The sequence below is a fragment of the Mustelus asterias genome, chromosome 10, assembly GCF_964213995.1.
Source record: "Mustelus asterias chromosome 10, sMusAst1.hap1.1, whole genome shotgun sequence".
NCBI lineage: Eukaryota > Metazoa > Chordata > Chondrichthyes > Carcharhiniformes > Triakidae > Mustelus > Mustelus asterias.
In genome coordinates this window covers 127,054,298-127,076,385 of record NC_135810.1, presented here as the reverse complement: position 1 = coordinate 127,076,385, position 22,088 = coordinate 127,054,298, and the positions used below count along the sequence as shown (strand labels likewise).

The 22,088-nt window shown below is 50.4% G+C and overlaps 1 protein-coding gene across 1 annotated transcript in view; it reads right to left on the bottom strand.

Moving 5' to 3' along the window:
- LOC144499486 (tripartite motif-containing protein 2-like) overlaps positions 1 to 22,088 on the bottom strand; it is a 76,469-nt gene that overhangs the window by 13,046 nt on the left and 41,335 nt on the right. Inside the window, exons 5-7 of the mRNA XM_078221477.1 lie at positions 15,782 to 15,962; positions 2,451 to 2,521; positions 2,057 to 2,197 (exon numbers count right to left, since the gene is read on the bottom strand). Coding sequence (XP_078077603.1) covers positions 2,057 to 2,197; positions 2,451 to 2,521; positions 15,782 to 15,962 — 393 coding nt within the window. The remainder of the gene's footprint in view (positions 1 to 2,056; positions 2,198 to 2,450; positions 2,522 to 15,781; positions 15,963 to 22,088) is intronic.

The window sequence follows — 22,088 nt, the reverse complement described above, 5'->3', positions numbered from 1 at the left end:
CCCCAACGAGTTTGCCTCCACCACCACCGACGTCAGCCGATTCCACTCACCCACCACCCTCTGAGTGAAAAACTTACCCCTGACATCTCCTCTGTACCTACCCCCCAGCACCTTAAACCTGTGTCCTCTCGTAGCAACCATTTCAGCCCTTGGAAATAGCCTCTGAGAGTCTACCCTATCCAGACCTCTCAACATCTTGTAAACCTCTATCAGGTCACCTCTCATCCTTCGTCTCTCCAGGGAGAAGAGACCAAGCTCCCTCAACCTATCCTCATAAGGCATGCCCCCCAATCCAGGCAACATCCTTGTAAATCTCCTCTGCACCCTTTCAATGGCTTCAACATCTTTCCTGTAATGAGGTGACCAGAACTGCGCGCAGTACTCCAAGTGGGGTCTAACCAGGGTCCTATAGGGGGGCCTGATGGTCGGGGAGGGTGCTCCATTAGCCACTCTGCATTCGGGCTGAGTTAGAGGGAGGGAGCAGCAATCGGGCCTGTGCACAGGGGTGGAGGGGCTGGCCTCAGCCTGTTCGAGGGCCAGTGGTCGGGCCATGGTGGGGGAGCTGCACGGCCAATGATGAGGGGTCGCGGGGCTGGCCAGTGTTCAGGATGCCGGCAATTCAGGGTCACTGCGCATGCGCCGATCCCGGCCCTGGCGGATCCCGGCCCTGGCGGATCCCGGCCCTGGCGGATCCCGGCCCTGGCGGATCCCGGCCCTGGCGGATCCCGGCACTGGCGGATCCCGGCACTGGCGGATCCCGGCACTGGCGGATCCCGGCACTGACGGATCCCGGCACTGACGGATCCCGGCACTGACGGATCCCGGCACTGACGGATCCCGGCACTGACGGATCCCGGCACTGACGGATCCCGGCACTGACGGATCCCGGCACTGACGGATCCCGGCACTGACGGATCCCGGCACTGACGGATCCCGGCACTGACGGATCCCGGCACTGACGGATCCCGGCACTGACAGATCCCGGCACTGACAGATCCCGGCACTGACAGATCCCGGCACTGACAGATCCCGGCACTGACAGATCCCGGCACAGACAGATCCCGGCACAGACAGATCCCGGAACTGACAGATCCCGGCGCGGGTGGATCCCGGCACTGGCGGATCTCGGTGCTGACAGATCCCGGCGCTGACAGATCTCGGCACTGACAGATCTCGGCACTGACAGATCTCGGCACTGACAGATCGGCGCGTGCGCAGTGGCGCACTCAGTGCTATGCTGCCGGCCTCTCCAGCGGGAATAGGCCCCTCCCACTGATTTTCAGGGTGATTCTGTCGTGTTCAGAGTGTGGGAGATTCAGTTTGAAACTCCCGCTGAAAACCCCAGTGGCATTTACTCCCGTTTTTATGTGAATTCGACACTAAGAATTTTTGGGGGGCGAATTCTACCCTTAGCTGAGTATCCGTGCGGGAAACTACAAAAATCGCATGGGTAAGAGGAAGAACAGGCTGTGGGTAGCACAGGTTCGGGGACACAACTTACAAAAAACACTCCCAGGACAGGTACAGCACGGGGTTAGATACAGAGTAAAGCTCCCCCTACACTGTCCCCATCAAACACTCCCAGGACAGGTACAGCACGGGGTTAGATACAGAGTAAAGCTCCCTCTCCACTGTCCCCATCAAACACTCCCTGGACAGGTACAGCACGGGGTTAGATACAGAGTAAAGCTCCCTCTGCACTGTCCCCATCAAACACTCCCAGGACAGGTACAGCACGGGGTTAGATACAGAGTAAAGCTCCCTCTACACTGTCCCCATCAAACACTCCCTAGACAGGTACAGCACGGGGTTAGATACAGAGTAAAGCTCCCTCTACACTGTCCCCATCAAACACTCCCTGGACAGGTATAGCACGGGGTTAGATACAGAGTAAAGCTCTCTCTACACTGTCCCCATCAAACACTCCCAGGACAGGTACAGCACGGGGTTAGATACAGAGTAAAGCTCCCTCTACACTGTCCCCATCAAACACTCCCAGGACAGGTACAGCACAGGGTTAGATATAGGGTAAAGTTCCCTCTGCCAATATTCCCACCTGGATTCGGCTGTTTCCCCAGTCAGCGACGATAATGTTCCCGTTGCTGTCAACAGCGACTCCTGTCGGTGCATTGAATTGTCCATTGCCTTCTCCGTGAGATCCAAACTTGAAGAGGAATTCACCGTCCGAATTATAAACCTGGGAAGGTCACCAAAAGTTCAGTCACAATCTCACTCTCCTTTCTATGGATCAGCCAATCAGGTGGCAGTCTAGGGTGGGCTTGATGAGATGTTAAAGGTCATGAAGCCAAAGCCAATCCAAAGCAAGGAGCTGGTGACCCAATCATGGAGTCTGTTCCAGGTGGGAGTCTCCCAGGGTCTCAGCATCTTTCCCAGAGTGGGAATGCTTAGGGTCGGCTTGGGAAATGTACAAGAATCAAAGCTGGACTCACCTTCACTGAGTGATTGTGGAAATCTGTCACCAGAATCTCATTCTTATCGTTGACTGCAACAAAATGTGGTCCTGCAACAGTGAAGAAAATCAGCTGAATCTCTCACATTGCAGAATGCAGCCTCTGTATTGTTCACTCCTCTGGGACCGCGCTGACCTGACTTTCTTTATTTAAACTTTATTTATTAGTCACATGTACGCTTACATTAACACTGCAATGAAGTTACTGTGAAACGTTATTGTGACACTCCGGCGCCTGTTCGGGTCAATGCACCCTAACCAGCACGTCTTTCAGACTGTGGGAGGAAACCGGAGCACCCGGAGGAAACCCACGCAGACACGGGTAGAACGTGCAGACTCCACACAGACAGTGACCCAAGCCGGGAATCGAACCCGGGTCCCTGGCGCTGTGAGGCAGCAGTGCTAACCACTGTGCCACCGTGCCCCCGGGAATCGAACCCGGGTCCCTGGTACTGTAAGGTAGAGGTGCTAACCACTGTGCCACCGTGTCACTCGTGAACCAGATCAAAAGGATATAGAACATAGAACATAGAAAGCCACAGCACAAACAGGCCCTTCGGCCCACAAGTTGCGCCGATCACATCCCCACCTCTAGGCCTATCTATAGCCCTCAATCCCATTAAATCCCATGTACTCATCCAGAAGTCTCTTAAAAGACCCCAACGAGTTTGCCTCCACCACCACCGACGTCAGCCGATTCCACTCACCCACCACCCTCTGAGTGAAAAACTTACCCCTGACATCTCCTCTGTACCTACCCCCCAGCACCTTAAACCTGTGTCCTCTCGTAGCAACCATTTCAGCCCTTGGAAATAGCCTCTGAGAGTCTACCCTATCCAGACCTCTCAACATCTTGTAAACCTCTATCAGGTCACCTCTCATCCTTCGTCTCTCCAGGGAGAAGAGACCAAGCTCCCTCAACCTATCCTCATAAGGCATGCCCCCCAATCCAGGCAACATCCTTGTAAATCTGCTCTGCACCCTTTCAATGGCTTCAACATCTTTCCTGTAATGAGGTGACCAGAACTGCGCGCAGTACTCCAAGTGGGGTCTAACCAGGGTCCTATAAAGCTGCAGCATTATCTCCCGACTCCTAAACTCAATCCCTCGATTAATGAAGGCCAGTACGCCGTACGCCTTCTTGACCGCATCCTCCACCTGCGAGGCCGATTTAAGAGTCCTATGGACCCGGACCCCAAGGTCCTTCTGATCCTCTACACTGCTAAGAATGGTACCCTTCATATTATACTGCTGCTTCATCCCATTGGATCTGCCAAAATGGATCACCACACACTTATCCGGGTTGAAGTCCATCTGCCACTTCTCCGCCCAGTCTTGCATTCTATCTATGTCTCGCTGCAACTTCTGACATCCCTCCAAACTATCCACAACACCACCTACCTTGGTGTCGTCAGCAAACTTACCAACCCATCCCTCCACTTCCTCATCCAGGTCATTTATGAAAATGATGTGGAGATGCCGGCGTTGGACTGGGGTAAACACAGTAAGAAGTTTAACAACACCAGGTTAAAGTCCAACAGGTTTATTTGGTAGCAAAAGCCACACAAGCTTTCGAGGCTCTGAGCCCCTTCTTCAGGTGAGTGGGAATTCTGTTCACAAACAGAACTTATAAGACACAGACTCAATTTACATGAATAATGGTTGGAATGCGAATACTTACAACTAATCCAGTCTTTAAGAAACAAAACAATGGGAGTGGAGAGAGCATCAAGACAGGCTAAAAAGATGTGTATTGTCTCCAGACAAGACAGCCAGTGAAACTCTGCAGGTCCACGCAACTGTGGGAGTTACAAATAGTGTGACATAAATTCTGATTCTAGGATCGCATGATAAAGACTCAGGAGGAAAAAAGCAGAAATATTTATGTGAAATAGTGTGACATAAACCCAATATCCCGGTTGAGGCCGTCCTTGTGTGTGCGGAACCTGGCTATCAGTTTCTGCTCCGCGACTCTGCGCTGTCGTGTGTCGCGAAGGCCGCCTTGGAGAACGCTTACCCGAATATCAGAGGCCGAATGCCCGTGACCGCTGAAGTGCTCCCCAACAGGAAGAGAACAGTCTTGCCTGGTGACAATCACCAGGCAAGACTGTTCTCTTCCTGTTGGGGAGCACTTCAGCGGTCACGGGCATTCGGCCTCTGATATTCGGGTAAGCGTTCTCCAAGGCGGCCTTCGCGACACACGACAGCGCAGAGTCGCGGAGCAGAAACTGATAGCCAGGTTCCGCACACACAAGGACGGCCTCAACCGGGATATTGGGTTTATGTCACACTATTTCACATAAATATTTCTGCTTTTTTCCTCCTGAGTCTTTATCATGCGATCCTAGAATCAGAATTTATGTCACACTATTTGTAACTCCCACAGTTGCGTGGACCTGCAGAGTTTCACTGGCTGTCTTGTCTGGAGACAATACACATCTTTTTAGCCTGTCTTGATGCTCTCTCCACTCCCATTGTTTTGTTTCTTAAAGACTGGATTAGTTGTAAGTATTCGCATTCCAACCATTATTCATGTAAATTGAGTCTGTGTCTTATAAGTTCTGTTTGTGAACAGAATTCCCACTCACCTGAAGAAGGGGCTCAGAGCCTCGAAAGCTTGTGTGGCTTTTGCTACCAAATAAACCTGTTGGACTTTAACCTGGTGTTGTTAAACTTCTTACTGTATTTATGAAAATGACAAACAGCAAGGGTCCCAGAACAGATCCCTGGGGCACTCCACTGGTCACTGACCTCCATGCAGAGAAAGACCCCTCCACAGCCACTCTCTGCCTTCTGCAGGCAAGCCAGTTCTGGATCCACAAGGCAACAGCCCCTTGGATCCCATGCCCTCTCACTTTCTCAAGAAGTCTTGCATGGGGGACCTTATCGAACGCCTTGCTGAAGTCCATATAGACCACATCCACCGCTCTTCCTTCGTCAATGTGTTTGGTCACATTTTCAAAGAACTCAACCAGGCTCGTAAGGCACGACCTGCCCTTGACAAAGCCGTGCTGACTACTTTTGATCATACTAAACTTCTCTAGATGATCATAAATCCTGTCTCTCAGGATCCTCTCCATCAACTTACCAACCACTGAGGTTAGACTCACCGGTCGGTAATTTCCCGGGCTGTCCCTGTTCCCTTTCTTGAATATAGGGACCACATCTGCAATCCTCCAATCCTCCGGAACCTCTCCCGTCTCCATCGACGATGCAAAGATCATCGCCAAAGGCTCCGCAATCTCCTCCCTCGCCTCCCACAGTAACCTGGGGTACATCCCATCCGGTCCCGGCGACTTACCAACCTTGATGCCATTCAATAGTTCCAACACATCTTCTTTCTTTATGTCCACATGCTCGATCCTTTCTGTCCACCGCAAACCAGCAGTACAACCACCCAGATCCCTTTCCACCGTGAATACCGAGGTAAAGTATTCATTAAGCACCTCCGCCATTTCTAACGGTTCCGCACAAACTTTTCCCCCTTCACCTTTTAAGGGTCCTATGCCTTCACATCTCATCCTTTTACTCTTGACATATTTGTAGAAAGCCTTGGGATTCTCCTTAATCTTACCCGCCAAGGCCTTCTCATGACCCCTTCTCGCTCTCCTAATTTCCTTCTTAAGCTCCTTCCTACATCCCGTATACTCCTCTAAATCCTTAACACCTCCTAGCTCCCTGAACCTTCTGTACGCCTCTCTTTTCTTATTCACCAGGTTCATCACAACCTTCGTGCACCACGGTTCCCGTACCCTACCAACACCCCCCTGTCTCATCGGAACGTTGTCATGCAGAGCTCCAGACAAACATTCCTTGAAAATCCTCCACTTTCCTTCGGTACTTTTCCCCAAGAATGCCTCCTTCCAATTTACCCGTCTAATTTCCTCCCTGATGACACTGTATTTCCCTTTACTCCAGATAAACACTTTCCTAGCCTGCCTGATCCTATCTCTTTCCAATGCTATCGTGAAGGAGATAGAATTATGATCGCTATCCCCAAGATGCTCACCCACCGAGAGATCCTCCACCTGTCCAGGTTCATTAGCCAGCACCAGATCAAGTACAGCCTCTCCTCTAGTAGGCTTATCCACATACTGTGTCAGGAAACTCTCCTGGACACACCTAACAAACTCCTCTCCATCCAAACCCCTAGCCCTAGGGATATTCCAATCTATGTTTGGGAAATTAAAATCTCCCATCACGACAACTCTGTTATTCCTACATCTCTCCAGGATCTGTTTCCCCATCTGCTCCTCAACATCTCTGTTACTATTGGACAGGATGGGGATGAATCCGTTATTCTGATCCGTGTTGGAAGCAACAGCCTTGGGAAGCAGAGATTTTGGGGAACACCAAGAAACTCAAAGCTAACTTAAAGAGAGGAACTCAAGGGTTAAAATCTCGGGATTATTGGGTGAGCTGTGTGCAAAGTGTCAGTGGGGAGGTTGTTTAGGGAGGTGAACATCAGACTGAAGGATGATGTGGGAGAGAGATAGGGATTCCCGTTCCTGGGATTGGAGGGAGCTGCACTGTTGCGATGGGCTCCACTCACTAGAACTGACCTGGGACCAGGATTCTTGTGGAAAGGATCCAGAAAGCAGTCCCAATATGATTGAGTTCAACATGGTGCTTGGAGCGGAGTAAGGTGAAATATTTTCTAAGATTCTCGATTTAGTTCAAGTTAATTTCAATGGGTTCAGTAAAGCGATGGAAGGGGTCATCGACAGCGCTATCAAGCAGCACCTGCTCAGCAGTAACCTGTTCAGTGACGCCCAGTTTGCGTTTCAAAGAACAAAGACCAAAGAAAATTACAGCACAGGAACAGGCCCTTCGGCCCTCCAAGCCTGCACCGACCATACTGCCCGACTGAACTAAAACCCCCTACCCTTCCGGGGACCATATCCCTCTATTCCCATCCTATTCATGTATTTGTCAAGACGCCCCTTAAAAATCACTACCGTATCCGCTTCCACTACCTCCCCCGGCAACGAGTTCCAGGTACCCACCACTCTCTGTGTGAAAAATCTGCCTCGTACATCTCCTTTAAACCTTGCCCCTCGCACCTTAAACCTGTGCCCCCTAGTAATTGACTCTTCCACCCTGGGAAAAAGCTTCTGACTATCCACTCTGTCCATGCCTCTCATAATCTTGTAGACTTCTATCAGGTCGCCCCTCAACCTCCGTCGCTCCAGTGAGAACAAACCAAGTTTCTCCAACCTCTCCTCATAGCTAATGTCCTCCATACCAGGCAACATCCTGACAGGATTAAGGAGAATCCTAAGGCATTTTATTCATATGTTAGGAACAAAAGAGTTGTCAGGGAAAAAGTCAGACTTCTCAGGGACAAAGGAGGGGAATTATGCTTAGAACCCAAGGGAATAGGGGAGATCCTAAATGAATACTTTGCATCGGTATTCACAAAGGAGAGGGACTTGTTGACTGGGAGTGTCTCAGAGGGAGGTGTTGACCCGTTAGAGAGAATCTCCATTACAAGGGAGAAAGTGTTAGGTTTTTTAGGTAACATTAAAACTGACAAATCCCCAGGGCCTGATGGCATCTATCCTAGACTGCTCAGGGAGACAAGAGATGTAATTGCTGGGCCTCTGACGGAAATCTTTGTCGCTTCTTTGGACACAGGTGAGGTCCCTGAGGATTGGAGGATAGCGAATGTGGTACCGTTATTTAAGAATGGTAGCAGGGATAACCCGGGTGATTATAGGCCAGTAAGCTTGAAGTCCATATTAGGGAAGTTGTTGGAGAGGATTCTTAGAGACAGGATGTATGCGCATTTAGAACGGAACAATCTCATTAGTGACAGACAGCATGGTTTTGTAAGAGGGAGGTCGTGCCTTACAAATTTGGTGGAGTTTTTTGAGGAAGTGACAAAAATGGTTGACGAAGGAAGGGCCGTGGATGTCGTCTATATGGATTTCAATAAAGCATTTGACAAAGTCCCTCATGGCAGGTTGGTTAAGAAGGTTAAGGCTCATGGGATACAAGGAGAAGTGGCTAGATGGGTAGAAAACTGGCTTGGCCACAGGAGACAGAGGGTAGCTGTCGAAGGATCTTTTTCCGGCTGGAGGTCTGTGACCAGTGGTGTTCCGCAGGGCTCTGTACTGGAACCTCTGCTATTTGTGATAGATATAAATGATTTGGAAGAAGGTGTAACTGGTGTTATCAGCAAGTTTGCGGATGACAGGAAGATGGCTGGGCTTGCGGATAGCGATGAACATTGTCGGACAATACAGCAGGATATAGATAGGCTGGAAAATTGGGTGGAGAAATGGCAGATGGAATTTAATCCAGATAAATGCGAAGTGATGCATTTTGGAAGAACTAATGTAGGGGGGAGTTATACAATAAATGGCAGAGCCATCAAGAGTATAGAAACACAGAGGGACCTAGGTGTGCAAGTCCACAAATCCTTAAAGGTGGCAGCACAGGTGGAGAAGGTGGTGAAGAAGGCATATGGTATGCTTGCCTTTATAGGACGGGGTATAGAGTATAAAAGCTGGAGTCTGATGTTGCAGCTGCATAGAACGCTGGTTAGGCCACATTTGGAGTACTGCGTCCAGTTCTGGTCGCCGCACTACCAGAAGGACGTGGAGGCGTTAGAGAAAGTGCAGAGAAGGTTTATCAGGATGTTGCCTGGTATGGAGGGTCTTAGCTATGAGGAGAGATTGGGTAAACTGGGGTTGTTCTCCCTGGAAAGACGGAGAATGAGGGGAGACCTAATAGAGGTGTACAAAATTATGAAGGGTATCGATAGGGTGAACAGTGGGAAGCTTTTTCCCAGGTCGGAGGTGACGATCACGAGGGGTCACGGGCTCAAGGTGAGAGGGGCGAGGTATAACTCAGATATCAGAGGGACGTTTTTTACACAGAAAGTGGTAGGGGCCTGGAATGCGCTGCCAAGTAGGGTGGTGGAGGCAGACACGCTGACATCGTTTAAGACTTACCTGGATAGTCACATGAGCAGCCTGGGAATGGAGGGATACAAACGAATGGTCTAGTTGGACCAATGAGCGGCACAGGCTTGGAGGGCCGAAGGGCCTGTTTCCTGTGCTGTACTGTTCCTTGTTCTTTGTTCCTGGTAAATCTTTTCTGTACCCTCTCCAAAGCCTCCACATCCTTCTGATAGTGTGGCAACCAGAATTGAACACTATATTCCAAGTGCGGCCTAACTAAAGTCCTATAAAGCTGCAACATGACTTGCCAATTTTTAAACTCAATACCCCGATGAAGGCAAGCATGCCGTATGCCTTCTTGACTACCTTCTCCACCTGCATTGCCACTTTCAGTGACCTGTGTACCTGGACACCCAGATCCCTTTGCCTATCAATACTCATCAGGGTTCTGCCATTTACTGTATATTTCCTATCTGTATTAGACCTTCCAAAATGCATGACCTCACATTTGTCTGGATTAAACTCCATCTGCCATCTCTCTGCCCAAGTCTCCAACTGATCTATATCCTGCTGTATCCTCTGATGGTCCTCATCGCTATCGGCAAATCCACCAACCTTTGTGTCGTCCGCAAACTTACTAATCAATCCTCCTCATCATTTATATATATTACAAACAGCAAAGGTCCCAGCACTGACCCTTGAGGAACACCACTTGTCACAGCCCTCCATTCAGAAACGCACCCTTCCACTGCTACCCTCTGTCTTCTTTGACCGAGCCAGTTTTGAATCCACCTTGCCAGCTCACCTCTGATCCCATGCGACTTCACCTTCTGCACCAGTCTGCCATGAGGGACCTTGTCAAAGGCCTTACTGAAGTCCATGTAGACAACATCCACTGCCCTACCCTCATCAATCATCTTCGTCACTTCCTCAAAAAACTCGATCAAGTTAGTGAGACACGACCTCCCCTTCACAAAACCATGTTGCCTCTCACTAATACGTCCACTTATTTCCAAGTGGGAATAAATCCTGTCTCAAAGAATCCTCTCCAATAATTTCCCTACCACTGATGTAAGGCTCACCGGCCTGTAATTACCTGAATTCTACCTGGACCCTGTTTTGCCAGGGTCACTCAGCTCCTGACCTCATTCCAGCCTTGGACAAAAGAGCTGAATTCCAGAGGTGAGATGAGAGTGACAGTCCTTGACATCAAGGCAGCATTCGACCGAGTGTGACATCAAGGAGCCCGAGCAAAACTGGAATCAATGGGTATCGGGGGGAAACTCTCCACTGGTTCGAAACACAGAAATTAGGAGCAGAAGTCGGCAAATTCAGCCCTTCGAGCCTGCTCCGCCATTCAAATTGTTCCCTATTACTGCTGCTCGCTTGCTCTTTGCCCGACTCTGTCCCACAGCAAAACCAGCTGTGTGTCACAGGCCTGGCTGCTGCTGGTATCTCCCCTTGACAGGCTACCCCCCTCAACAGTATCCAAAATGATATACCTGTTTGAAAGGGGAATAGACACAGGAGACTCCTGCACTAACTGCTTGCCTTCTCAATATCCCGAGTCATCCAGGGTTCCCTACATCTACCAGCCTTGCCCTTCACTCTAAGATGAATGTGCTTACCCTGAATCCTGGTTAACACACTTTTGAAAGCCTCCCACTTACCAGACATCCCTTTGCCTGCTAACAGACTCCCCCAATCAACTTTTGAAAGTTCCTGTCTAATACCATCAAAATTGGCCTTGCCCCAATTTAGAATTTAAACTTTTGGGCCAGACCGATCATTCTCCATAGCTATCTTAAAACTAATGGAATTATGGTCACTGGTCCCAAAGTGATCCCTCACTAACACTTCTGTCACCTGCCCTTCCTTATTTCCCAAGAGGAGGTTAAGTTTTGCCCCCTCTCTAGTCGGGCCATCCACAGACTGAATGAGAAATTCCTCCTGAGTACACTCAACAAATTTCTCTCCATCCAACCCTCTAATACTATGGCTGTCCCAGTCAATGTTGGGAAAGTTAAAATCTCTGATTATTACCACCCTATTTTTCTTGGAGCCATCTGTAATCTCCTTACATATTTGCTCCTCAATTTCCCGCTGACTATTTGTGGGCCTATAGCACAACCCTATCAAAGTGATCTCCCCCTTCTTATTTCTCAGTTCTACCCATATAGACTCAGTGGGTGAACCCTCGGATATATCCCCTCTCAGTACGGCCGTGATGTTTTCCCTAATCAAAAGTGCAACTCCCCCTCCTCTCTTACCTCCTGTCCTATCTTTCCTATGGCATCTGTACCCGGGAACATTGAGCTGCCAGTCCTGTCCCTCCCTTAGCCATGTTTCAGTAATTGCAATAATATCCCAGTCCCATGTACCCATCCATGCCCTGAGTTCATCTGCCTTGCCCGTCAGGCCTGTTGCATTGAAATAAATGCAGTTTAATCTGTACTTCCCTTGCTCTCTGTCCTGCTTTTGCCTGATCTGTCTGGTACTAGGATTACTGACACTGCCTTTACTACTTAATGTGCTCTCCTTAACTTCTGTGCTGCCCTCAACCTTCTCTTCTGTCTCCCGACTGCTTTGGGTCCCACCCCCCGGCCAAACTAGTTTAAACCCTCCCGAGTGGCTCTAGCAAATCTCCCCGCCAGGATATTAGTCCCCCTGGTGGGGAGATTTGCCCCGTTACAAGAGGAAGTCAGAGGCTAGGAATACTGCGGCAAGTAACTCACCTCCTGACTCCCCAAAGCCTGTCCACCATCTACAAGGCACAAGTCTGGAGTGTGATGAAATACTCCCCACTCGCCTGGATGGGTGCAGCTCCAACAACACTCAAGAAACTTGACACCATCCAGGACAAAGCAGCCGTTTGATTGACACCACATCTACAAACATCCACTCCCTCCACCACCGAGGCTCAGTAGCAGCAGTGTGTACTATCTACAAGATGCACTGCAGCAATTCACCAAAGATCCTTAGACAGAACCTTCCAAACCCATGGCCACTTCCATCTCGAAGGACAAGGGCAGTAGGTAAGTGGGAACACCACCACCTGCATGTTCTCCTCCGAGCATCTCACTATCCTGACTTGGAAATATATCGCCGTTCCTTCACTGTCGCTGGGTCAAAATCGTGGAATTCCCTCCTTAACGGCATTGTGGGTCAACCCACAGCACGTGGACTGCAGCGATTCAAGAAGGCAGCTCACCACCACCTTCTCAAGGGGCAACTAGGGATGGGCAATAAATGCTGGCCAGCCAGCGACGCCCATGTCCCACGAATGAATTTTTAAAAATTAGCAAACTTTCTCTGAATTGCTGCCAACACATTTATATCTTTCCTTAAATAAGGAGACCAACACTGTACACAATACTCCAGATGTGGTCTCACCAATGGCCTATACAGCTGAAACATAACCCTTGTATTCAATTCCCCTCACAGTAAACTATACCATCACAGATTCACAGAATTATTACTGAGAGGAGGCCATTTGGCCCGTCATGTCTGCGCTGGTACTCCAAATAAGCACCATGATTTAGTGCCATTCCTCTGCCTTTTCCCGTCCCCCTGCACATTGTTCCTATTCAAATAATCATCTGACGTCCTCTCCAATGCCTCAATTGAACCTGCCTCCATCACACTCCCAGGCAGAGTGTTCCATTAGCTTTCCCAATTACTGGCTGTACCTGCCCACTCGCCTTCTGTGATTCATGCTTCAAATTTTTAGGTGTCCAGATCACCAACAACCTGTCCTGGTCCCCCCATGTCGACACTATAGTTAAGAAAGCTCCACCAACGCCTCTACTTTCTCAGGAGACTAAGGAAATTTGGCATGTCAGCTACTGCTCTCACCACCCTTTCCAGATGCACCATAGAAAGCATTCTTTCTGGTTGTATCACAGCTCGGTCTGGCTCCTGCTCTGCCCAAGACCACAAGAAACTACAAAAGGTCGTGAATGTAGCACAATCCATCACGCAAACCAGCCTCCCATCCAGTGACTCTGTCTACACTTCCCGCTGCCTCGGCAAAGCAGCCAGCATAATTAAGGACCCCACGCACCCTGGACATTCTCTCTTCCACCTTCTTCCATCGGGAAAAAGATACAAAATTCTGAGGTCACGCACCGACCGACTCAAGAACAGCTTCTTCCCTGCTGCTGTCAGACTTTTGAATGGATTTACCTTGCATTAAGTTGATCTTTCTCTACACCCTAGCTATGACTGTAACACTGCATTCTGCACTCTCTCCTTTCCTTCTCTATGAATGGTATGCTTTGTCTGTATAGCGCGCAAGAAACAATACTTTTCACTGTATGTTAGTACATGTGACAATAATAAATTGAATCAAATCAGATTACTGATCCTTGCAGTACTCCACTCATCACAGCTTTATTTGACCTGTTTATTTTTTCTGTTGTCTGCCCATTTACCAGTTTGCAATCCTTGCCAGTTCAGTGTTGCGTGCAGTGGAGGTTCACCAGACTAATTCCTGACATGACAAGACTGCCCTTTTCGGAGAGATTGGGGAGACTGGGCCTGTGTGTTCTTGAATTTGGAAGAATGAGGGGTGATAAAGAACAAAGAATAAAGAACAGTACAGCACAGGAAACAGGCCCTTCGGCCCTCCAAGCCTGCACCATTCCTTGGTCCAACTAGACCATTCGTTTGTATCCCTCCATTCCCAGGCGGCTCATGTGACTATCCAGGTAAGTCTTAAACGATGCCAGCGTGCCTGCCTCCACCACCCTACTTGGCAGCGCATTCCAGGCCCCCACCACCCTCTGTGTAAAAAACATCCCTCTAATATCTGAGTTATACCTCGCCCCTCTCACCTTGAGCCCGTGACCCCTCGTGATCGTCACCTCCGACCTGGGAAAAAGCTTCCCACTGTTCACCCTATCTATACCCTTCATAATTTTGTACACCTCTATCAGGTCTCCCCTCATTCTCCGTCTTTCCAGAACAAGCCCAGTTTACCCAATCTCTCCTCATAGCTAAGACCCTCCATACCAGGCAACATCCTGGTAAACCTTCTCTGCACTCTCTCTAACGCCTCCACGTCCTTCTGGTAGTGCGGCGACCAGAACTGGACGCAGTATTCCAAATGTGGCCTAACCAGCGTTCTATACAGCTGCATCATCAGACTCCAGCTTTTATACTCTATACCCTGTCCTATAAAGGCAAGCATACCATATGCCTTCTTCACCACCTTCTCCACCTGCTGCCACCTTCAAGGATTTGTGGACTTGCACACCTAGGTCCCTCTGTGTTTCTATACTCCTGATGACTCTGCTATTTATTGTATAACTCCTCCCTACATTATTTCTTCCAAAATGCATCACTTCGCATTTATCCGGATTAAATTCCATCTGCCACCTCTCCGCCCAATTTTCCAGCCTATCTATATCCTGCTGTATTGCCCGACAATGCTCTTCGCTATTTCAATGATCACATTGAAATTTGAAAAACTCAGGGTAGATACAGGAAAGCTGTTTCCCCTGGCCACTGAACCGGGAACACAGTCTCAGAGGGACAGGGAGTTTAGAGATGGGAAGGGTCTATTTACTTTGGTAGACAGGTCAGTGACTGGGAATATTGATTTAAAGTAACAGTTAAAAAGAGTAGAGGGGAGATGTCGAAAGCATTTTTCACCAGAGGATTGTAGGCGTCTGGAACGTTTTGCCTGAAAGGGCAGTAGAAGCAGAAGCCCTCAACCTATTTACAAGGTGTCTGGATAGGTGTCTCAAGTGCTGTGGACCAAATTCTGGGTAGCTGGCTCAGTTTCTGGCCGATTCAGGCACAAAGAGCCAAGTGGCCTCTTTCTCTTCTGTAACCTTCTGTGATTCGAGGATTATCGGACTGCGATGAGGAGGAATTTCTTCACTCAGAGGGCAGTGAACCTTTAGAATTCTCTCGTCAAGAAGCTGTGGAGACTCAATCAGTGAAACATTGATAGATTTCTGGGGACTTTTTTTATTCATTGACGCAATGTAGACATCGCTGGTTAGAGCAGAATTTTCTGCCCATCTCTAATTGCCCTTGAGAAGGTGGGGGGGAGCTGCCTTCCTGAACCCACTGCGTTCCGGGGTGTAGGTACACCCACTGTGCTGTTAGGGAGGGAATTCCAGGATCTTGATCCAGACAAATAGCCAATCAAGGGATATGGAGATAGTGGGAAAAGTAACAGTGAGGATAAGATCAGGCAATGATCTTTTTAATAGCAGAGCTAGCTTGAGGGGCTGAATGGCCTCCTCCTGCTTCTATATTCCAACAGTCCTATGGCAGCAGAAAATGACAGGATTGTCCGGGAGGCAAATTGGAAATCCGGGATCAAAGAGACACATCATGCACTGTAGACAGACAGTATTGAGAGAAGGAGCTGATTGGCTATTGTTATTACCATCCAGTATACCTGCAAACTGCCTGTCTGCAGTACCACGCGAGCCAAAACGAGTCACCAACTTGCCGTTCGACTGGAAGATGAAGACACAACAAGCCTTGTTATCCACCACAATCAGGTGTCCATTGTGGTCAACAGCGACCCCCTTTGGACCCAACAGCTTCCCAGCACCAATCTTACCCTGTGGAGAGACAGAGAGAGAGGGAGTGAGTGAGAGAGAGAGAGGGAGAGAGAGGGAGTGAGTGAGTGAGAGAGAGAGAGAGTCATCGAGGTTTACAGCATGGAAACAGGCCCTTCGGCCCAACTTGTCCATGTCGCCTTTTTTTTTAAACCCCAAAGCTAATCCCAATTGCCCACATTTGGCCCATATCCCTCTGTACCCATCTTACCCATGTAACTATTTTTAAAAGACAAAATTGTACCCACCTCTACTACTACCACTGGCAGCTTGTTCCAGACACTCACCACCCTCTGTGTGAAACAATTGCCCCTCTGGACACTTTTGTATCTCTCCCCTCTCACCTTAAACCTATGCCCTCTAGTTTTAGACTCCCCTACCTTAAGGAAAAGAGATTGACTATCTAGCTGATCTGTGCCCCTCATTATTTTATAGACCTCTAGAAGATCACCCCTCAGCCTCCTACGCTCCAGAGAAAAAAGTCCCAGTCTATTCAGCCTCTCCTTATAACTCAATCCATCAAGTCCCGGTAGCATCCTAGTAAATCTTTTCTGCACTCTTTCTATAATATCCTTTCTATAATAGGGTGACCAGAACTGTACACAGTATTCCAAGTGTGGCCTTACCAATGTCTTGTACAACTTCAACAAGACGTCCCAACTCCTGTATTCAATGTTCTGACCAATGAAACCAAGCATGCCGAATGCCTTCTTCACCACTCTGTCCACCTGTGACTCCACTTTCAAGGAGCTATGAACATGTACCCCTAGATCTCTTTGTTCTGTAACTCTCCCCAACGCCCTACCCAAGAGACAGAGACAGGGAGTGAGTGAGTGAGACAGAGAGAGAGAGGGAGGGAGACATCAGAGAGAGAGAGAGAGGGAGGGAGACATCAGAGAGAGAGAGAGAGGGAGGGAGACACAGAGAGAGAGGGAGGGAGTGAGACAGAGAGAGGGAGTGAGCGAGACAGAGAGAGGAGGAGGGGCAGAGAGTGAGGGGGAAGGGAGACAGAGAGAGGGAGTGAGAGAGAGAGGGAGTGAGTGAGTGAGAGACAGAGAGAGATTGAGTGAGAGACACAGGGAGAGGGAGAGCGATGGAGGGAAACTGAGAGAGAGCAAGAGAGAGAGAGAGTGTGAGAGACAGAGGGGGAGAGAGAGGGAGGGAGGGAGACAGAGAGAAAGAGAGAAGGAGGGGCAGAGAGTGAGGGGGGAATAGAGAGAAGAAGGACTGAGAGAGGGGGGGGGGAAATGGAGCCAGAGAGAGTGAATGAGTGAGCGAGTGAGTGACAGAGGGAGAGAGAGGGAGGGAGGGAGACAGAGAGGGAGAGAGGGAGAGAGTGAGTGAGAGACAGAGAGAGAGAGAGAGAGAGAGAAAGGGAGGGAGGGAGACAGAGAGAGAGAAAGGAAGGGAGGGAGATAGAGAGAGAGGGAGTGTGAGTGAGTGAGAGACAGAGGGAGAGAGAGAGGGAGGGAGCGAGACAGAGAGAAAGAGAGGAGAATGGGCAGAGAATGAGGGGGGAATGGAGAGGAGGAGGACCAAGAGAGTGGGGGAGGGATGGAGACAGAGAGAGGAGGGCAGAGAGGGAGACGGGGAGGGGGAGACGGGGAGGGGGAGAAGGGGAGGGGGAGACGGGGAGGGGGAGACGGGGAGGGGGAGACGGGGAGGGGGAGACGGGGAGGGGGAGACGGGGAGGGGGAGACGGGGAGGGGGAGACGGGGAGGGGGAGACGGGGAGGGGGAGACGGGGAGGGGGAGACGGGGAGGGGGAGACGGGGAGGGGGAGACGGGGAGGGGGAGACGGGGAGGGGGAGACGGGGAGGGGGAGACGGGGAGGGGGAGACGGGGAGGGGGAGACGGGGAGGGGGAGACGGGGAGGGGGAGACGGGGAGGGGGAGACGGGGAGGGGGAGACGGGGAGGGGGAAACGGGGAGGGGGAGACGGGGAGGGGGAGACGGGGAGAGGGAGACGGGGAGAGGGAGACGGGGAGAGGGAGACGGGGAGAGGGAGACGGGAAGAGGGAGACGGGGAGAGGGAGACGGGGAGACGGGGAGAGGGAGACGGGGAGAGGGAGACGGGGAGAGGGAGACGGGGAGAGGGAGACGGGGAGAGGGAGACGGGGAGAGGGAGACGGGGAGAGGGAGACGGGGAGACGGGGAGAGGGAGACGGGGAGAGGGAGACGGGGAGAGGGAGACGGGGAGAGGGAGACGGGGAGAGGGAGACGGGGAGAGGGAGACGGGGAGAGGGAGACGGGGAGAGGGAGACGGGGAGAGGGAGACGGGGAGAGGGAGACGGGGAGAGGGAGACGGGGAGAGGGAGACGGGGAGAGGGAGACGGGGAGAGGGAGACGGGGAGAGGGAGACGGGGAGAGGGAGACGGGGAGGGGTAGACGGGGAGGGGTAGACGGGGAGGGGTAGACGGGGAGGGGTAGACGGGGAGGGGTAGACGGGGAGGGGTAGACGGGGAGGGGTAGACGGGGAGGGGTAGACGGGGAGAGGTTGTGATCGGGAGAGACAATCAGAGTTGGGAAGGAGAGAAAGATGTAGAAAATGAGAGAAATCTGGGTAGAAGTATAAACATAGTGTAAACTGAACCTTTGGTCTTTTCAAATTGCTGAGACTTTGAACAATATATTTTATCGATTTTCACAACAAAAAACATCTGCAAAGTGATTGGATTCAATGAGGAAGAGAAAATTCTCACCATCATAAAAAGCAGTCGAGAGACAGAAGAGAAGGTTGAGGGCAGCACAGAAGTTAAAGAGAGCACATTAAGTAGTAACGGCAGTGTCAGTAATCCTAGTACCAGGCAGATCTGGGAAGGTTTTTTCCTTTGAAAAGCAGGCCGCTCTATCCAGCGGGCAGCGTTGTGAGCGGGCGACGGAGTGAGAGGGAGCAGAGTGAAGGCTGAAGGGCTTTGGCTCAACGGGCGAGGCAGGGTAGGTTTAGTTCTTAGTTTTCCCTGTGTTATTTGAAGAAAGGGGGAATTATGAGTGTGAGGCGGTGTCGGATGTGGGAGGTCCTGGAGTCTCCGAGTCTCCCGGACGTCCATATCTGCACCAGGTGCGTCGAGCTGCAGCTCCTAAGAGACCACGTTAGGGAACTGGAGCTGCAGCTCGATGACCTTCGTCTGGTCAGGGAGAATGAGGAGGTGATGGAGAGGAGTTACAGGCAGGTGGTCACACCGGGGCCATGGGAGGCAGACAAGTGGGTCACGGTTAGAACATAAGAACATAAGAAATAGGAGCAGGAGTAGGCCATCTAGCCCCTCGAGCCTGCCCCGCCATTCAATAAGATCATGGCTGATCTGACGTGGATCAGTACCACTTACCCGCCTGATCCCCATAACCCTTAATTCCCTTACCGATCAGGAATCCATCCATCCGCGCTTTAAACATATTCAGCGAGGTAGCCTCCACCACCTCAGTGGGCAGAGAATTCCAGAGATTCACCACCCTCTGGGAGAAGAAGTTCCTCCTCAACTCTGTCTTAAACCGACCCCCCTTTATTTTGAGGCTGTGTCCTCTAGTTTTAACTTCCTTACTAAGTGGAAAGAATCTCTCCGCCTCCACCCTATCCAGCCCCCGCATTATCTTATAAGTCTCCATAAGATCCCCCCTCATCCTTCTAAACTCCAACGAGTACAAACCCAATCTCCTCAGCCTCTCCTCATAATCCAAACCCCTCATCTCCGGTATCAACCTGGTGAACCTTCTCTGCACTCCCTCCAATGCCAATATATCCTTCCTCATATAAGGGGACCAATACTGCACACAGTTAGGAAGGGGAAGGGGAAAGGTCAGGTACTAGAGAGTACCCCAGTGGCTGTGCCCCTTAACAATAAGTACTCCTGTTTGAGTGCTGTTGGGGGGGACAGCCTACCTGGGGGAAGCAACAGTGGCCGTGCCTCTGGCACAGAGTCTGGCCCTGTAGCTCAGAAGGGTAGGGAAAGGAGTGGGAAGGCAGTAGTAATAGGGGACTCGATAGTGAGGGGGTCGGACAGGTGATTCTGTGGACGCGGTCAAGAAACTCGGATGGTAGTTTGCCTCCCTGGTGCCAGGATCCAGGATGTTTCTGATCGCGTCCAAGATATCCTGAAGTGGGAGGGAGAAGAGCCAGAGGTTGTGGTACATATTGGTACCAATGACATAGGTAGGAAAAGAGAAGAGGTCCCGAAAGGAGAATATAGGGAGTTGGGAAGGGAGTTGAGAAGAAGGACCGCAAAGGTAGTAATCTCGGGATTGCTGCCTGTGCCACGCGACAGTGAGAGTAGGAATGGAATGAGGTGGAGGATAAATGCGTGGCTGAGGGATTGGAGCAGGGGGCAGGGATTCAGGTTTCTGGATCATTGGGACCCCTTTTGGGGCGGGTGTGACCTGTACAATAAGGACGGGTTGCACTTGAATCCCAGGGGGACCAATATCCTGGCGGGGAGGTTTGCTAAGGCTACTGGGGAGAGTTTAAACTAGAATGGTTGGGGGGTGGGAATCAAATTGAAGTGACTGGGAGAGAGGAGGTTAGCTCACAAATAGAGAAAGCTTGCCGACAGTGTGAGAGGGAGGATAGGCAGGTGCTAGAGAAGGGGAGCGCTCAGACCGAAGGTTTGAGATGTGTCTATTTTAACGCAAGGAGTGTTGTGAACAAAGTGGATGAGCTTCGAGCGTGGATCACTACTTGGAAATATGATATAACAAAGAGGTTGTGCTGGAATCTTTGAATGGCATCAAGATAGATAAGTCGCCGGGACCGGATGGGATGTACCCCAGGTTACTGTGGGAGACGAGGGAAGAGATTGCAGAGCCTCTGGCGATGATCTTTGCATCATCGATGGAGACGGGAGAGGTGCCAGAGGATTGGAGGATTGCGGATGTGGTTCCTATTTTCAAGAAGGGGAATAGGGATAGACCAGGAAATTACCGACCGGTGAGTCTAACCTCAGTGGTTGGTAAGCTGATGGAGAAGATCCTGAGGGACAAGATTTATGAGCATTTAGAGAGGTTTAGTATGCTCAAGAATACTCAGCATGGCTTTGTCAAAGGCAGATCGTGCCTTACGAGCCTGGTGGAGTTCTTTGAAAATGTGACTAAACACATTGACGAAGGGAAAGCGGTAGATGTGGTTTATATGGATTTTAGCAAGGTGTTCGATAAGGTCCCCCATGCAAGGCTTCGAGAAAAAGTGAGAGGGCATGGGATCCAAGGGGCTGCTGCCCTGTGGATCCAGAACTGGCTTGCCCAAAGGAGGCAGAGAGTGGGTATAGATGGGTCTTTTTCTAAATGGAGGTCAGTCACCAGTGGTGTGCCCCAGGGATCTGTTCTGGGACCCTTGCTGTTTGTCATTTTCATAAATATCCTGGATGAGGAAGCGGAGGGATGGGTTGGTAAGTTTGCCGACGACACGAAGGTTGGTGGGGTTGTGGATAGTCTGGAGGGATGTCAGAAGTTACAGAGGGACATAGATAGGATGCAAGACTGGGCGGAGAAGTGGTAGATGGACTTCAACCCGATAAATGCGTAGTGGTCCATTTTGGCAGGTCAAATGGGATGAAGGAGTATAATATAAAGGGAAAGACTCTTAGTACTGTAGAGGATCAGAAGGACCTTGGGGTCCGGGTCCATAGGACTCTAGGAGATTTACAAGGATGTTGCCTGGATTGAGTGGCATGCCTTATGAGGATAGGCTGAGGGAGCTCGGTCTTTTCTCCTTGGAGAGACGTAGGATGAGAGGAGACCTAATAGAGGTATATAAGATGTTGAGAGGCATAGATCGGGTGGACTCTCAGAGGCTTTTTCCCAGGGTGGAAATGGCTGCTACGAGAGGACACAGGTTTAAGGTGCTGGGGGGTAGGTACAGGGGAAATGTTAGGGGGAAGTTTTTCACACAGAGGGTGGTGGGCGAGTGGAATCGGCTGCCGTCAGTGGTGGTGGAGGCGAACTCAATAGGGTCTTTTAAGAGACTCCTGGATGAGTACATGGGACTTAATAGGATGGAGGTTTATAGGTAGGCCTAAAAGGTAGGGATATGTTCGGCACAACTTGTGGGGCCGAAGGGCCTGCTTTGTGCTGTAGTTTTTCTCTGTTTATGTTTCTAAAACTTGACCTCCTCTTGGGAAATAAGGAAGGGCAGGTGACAG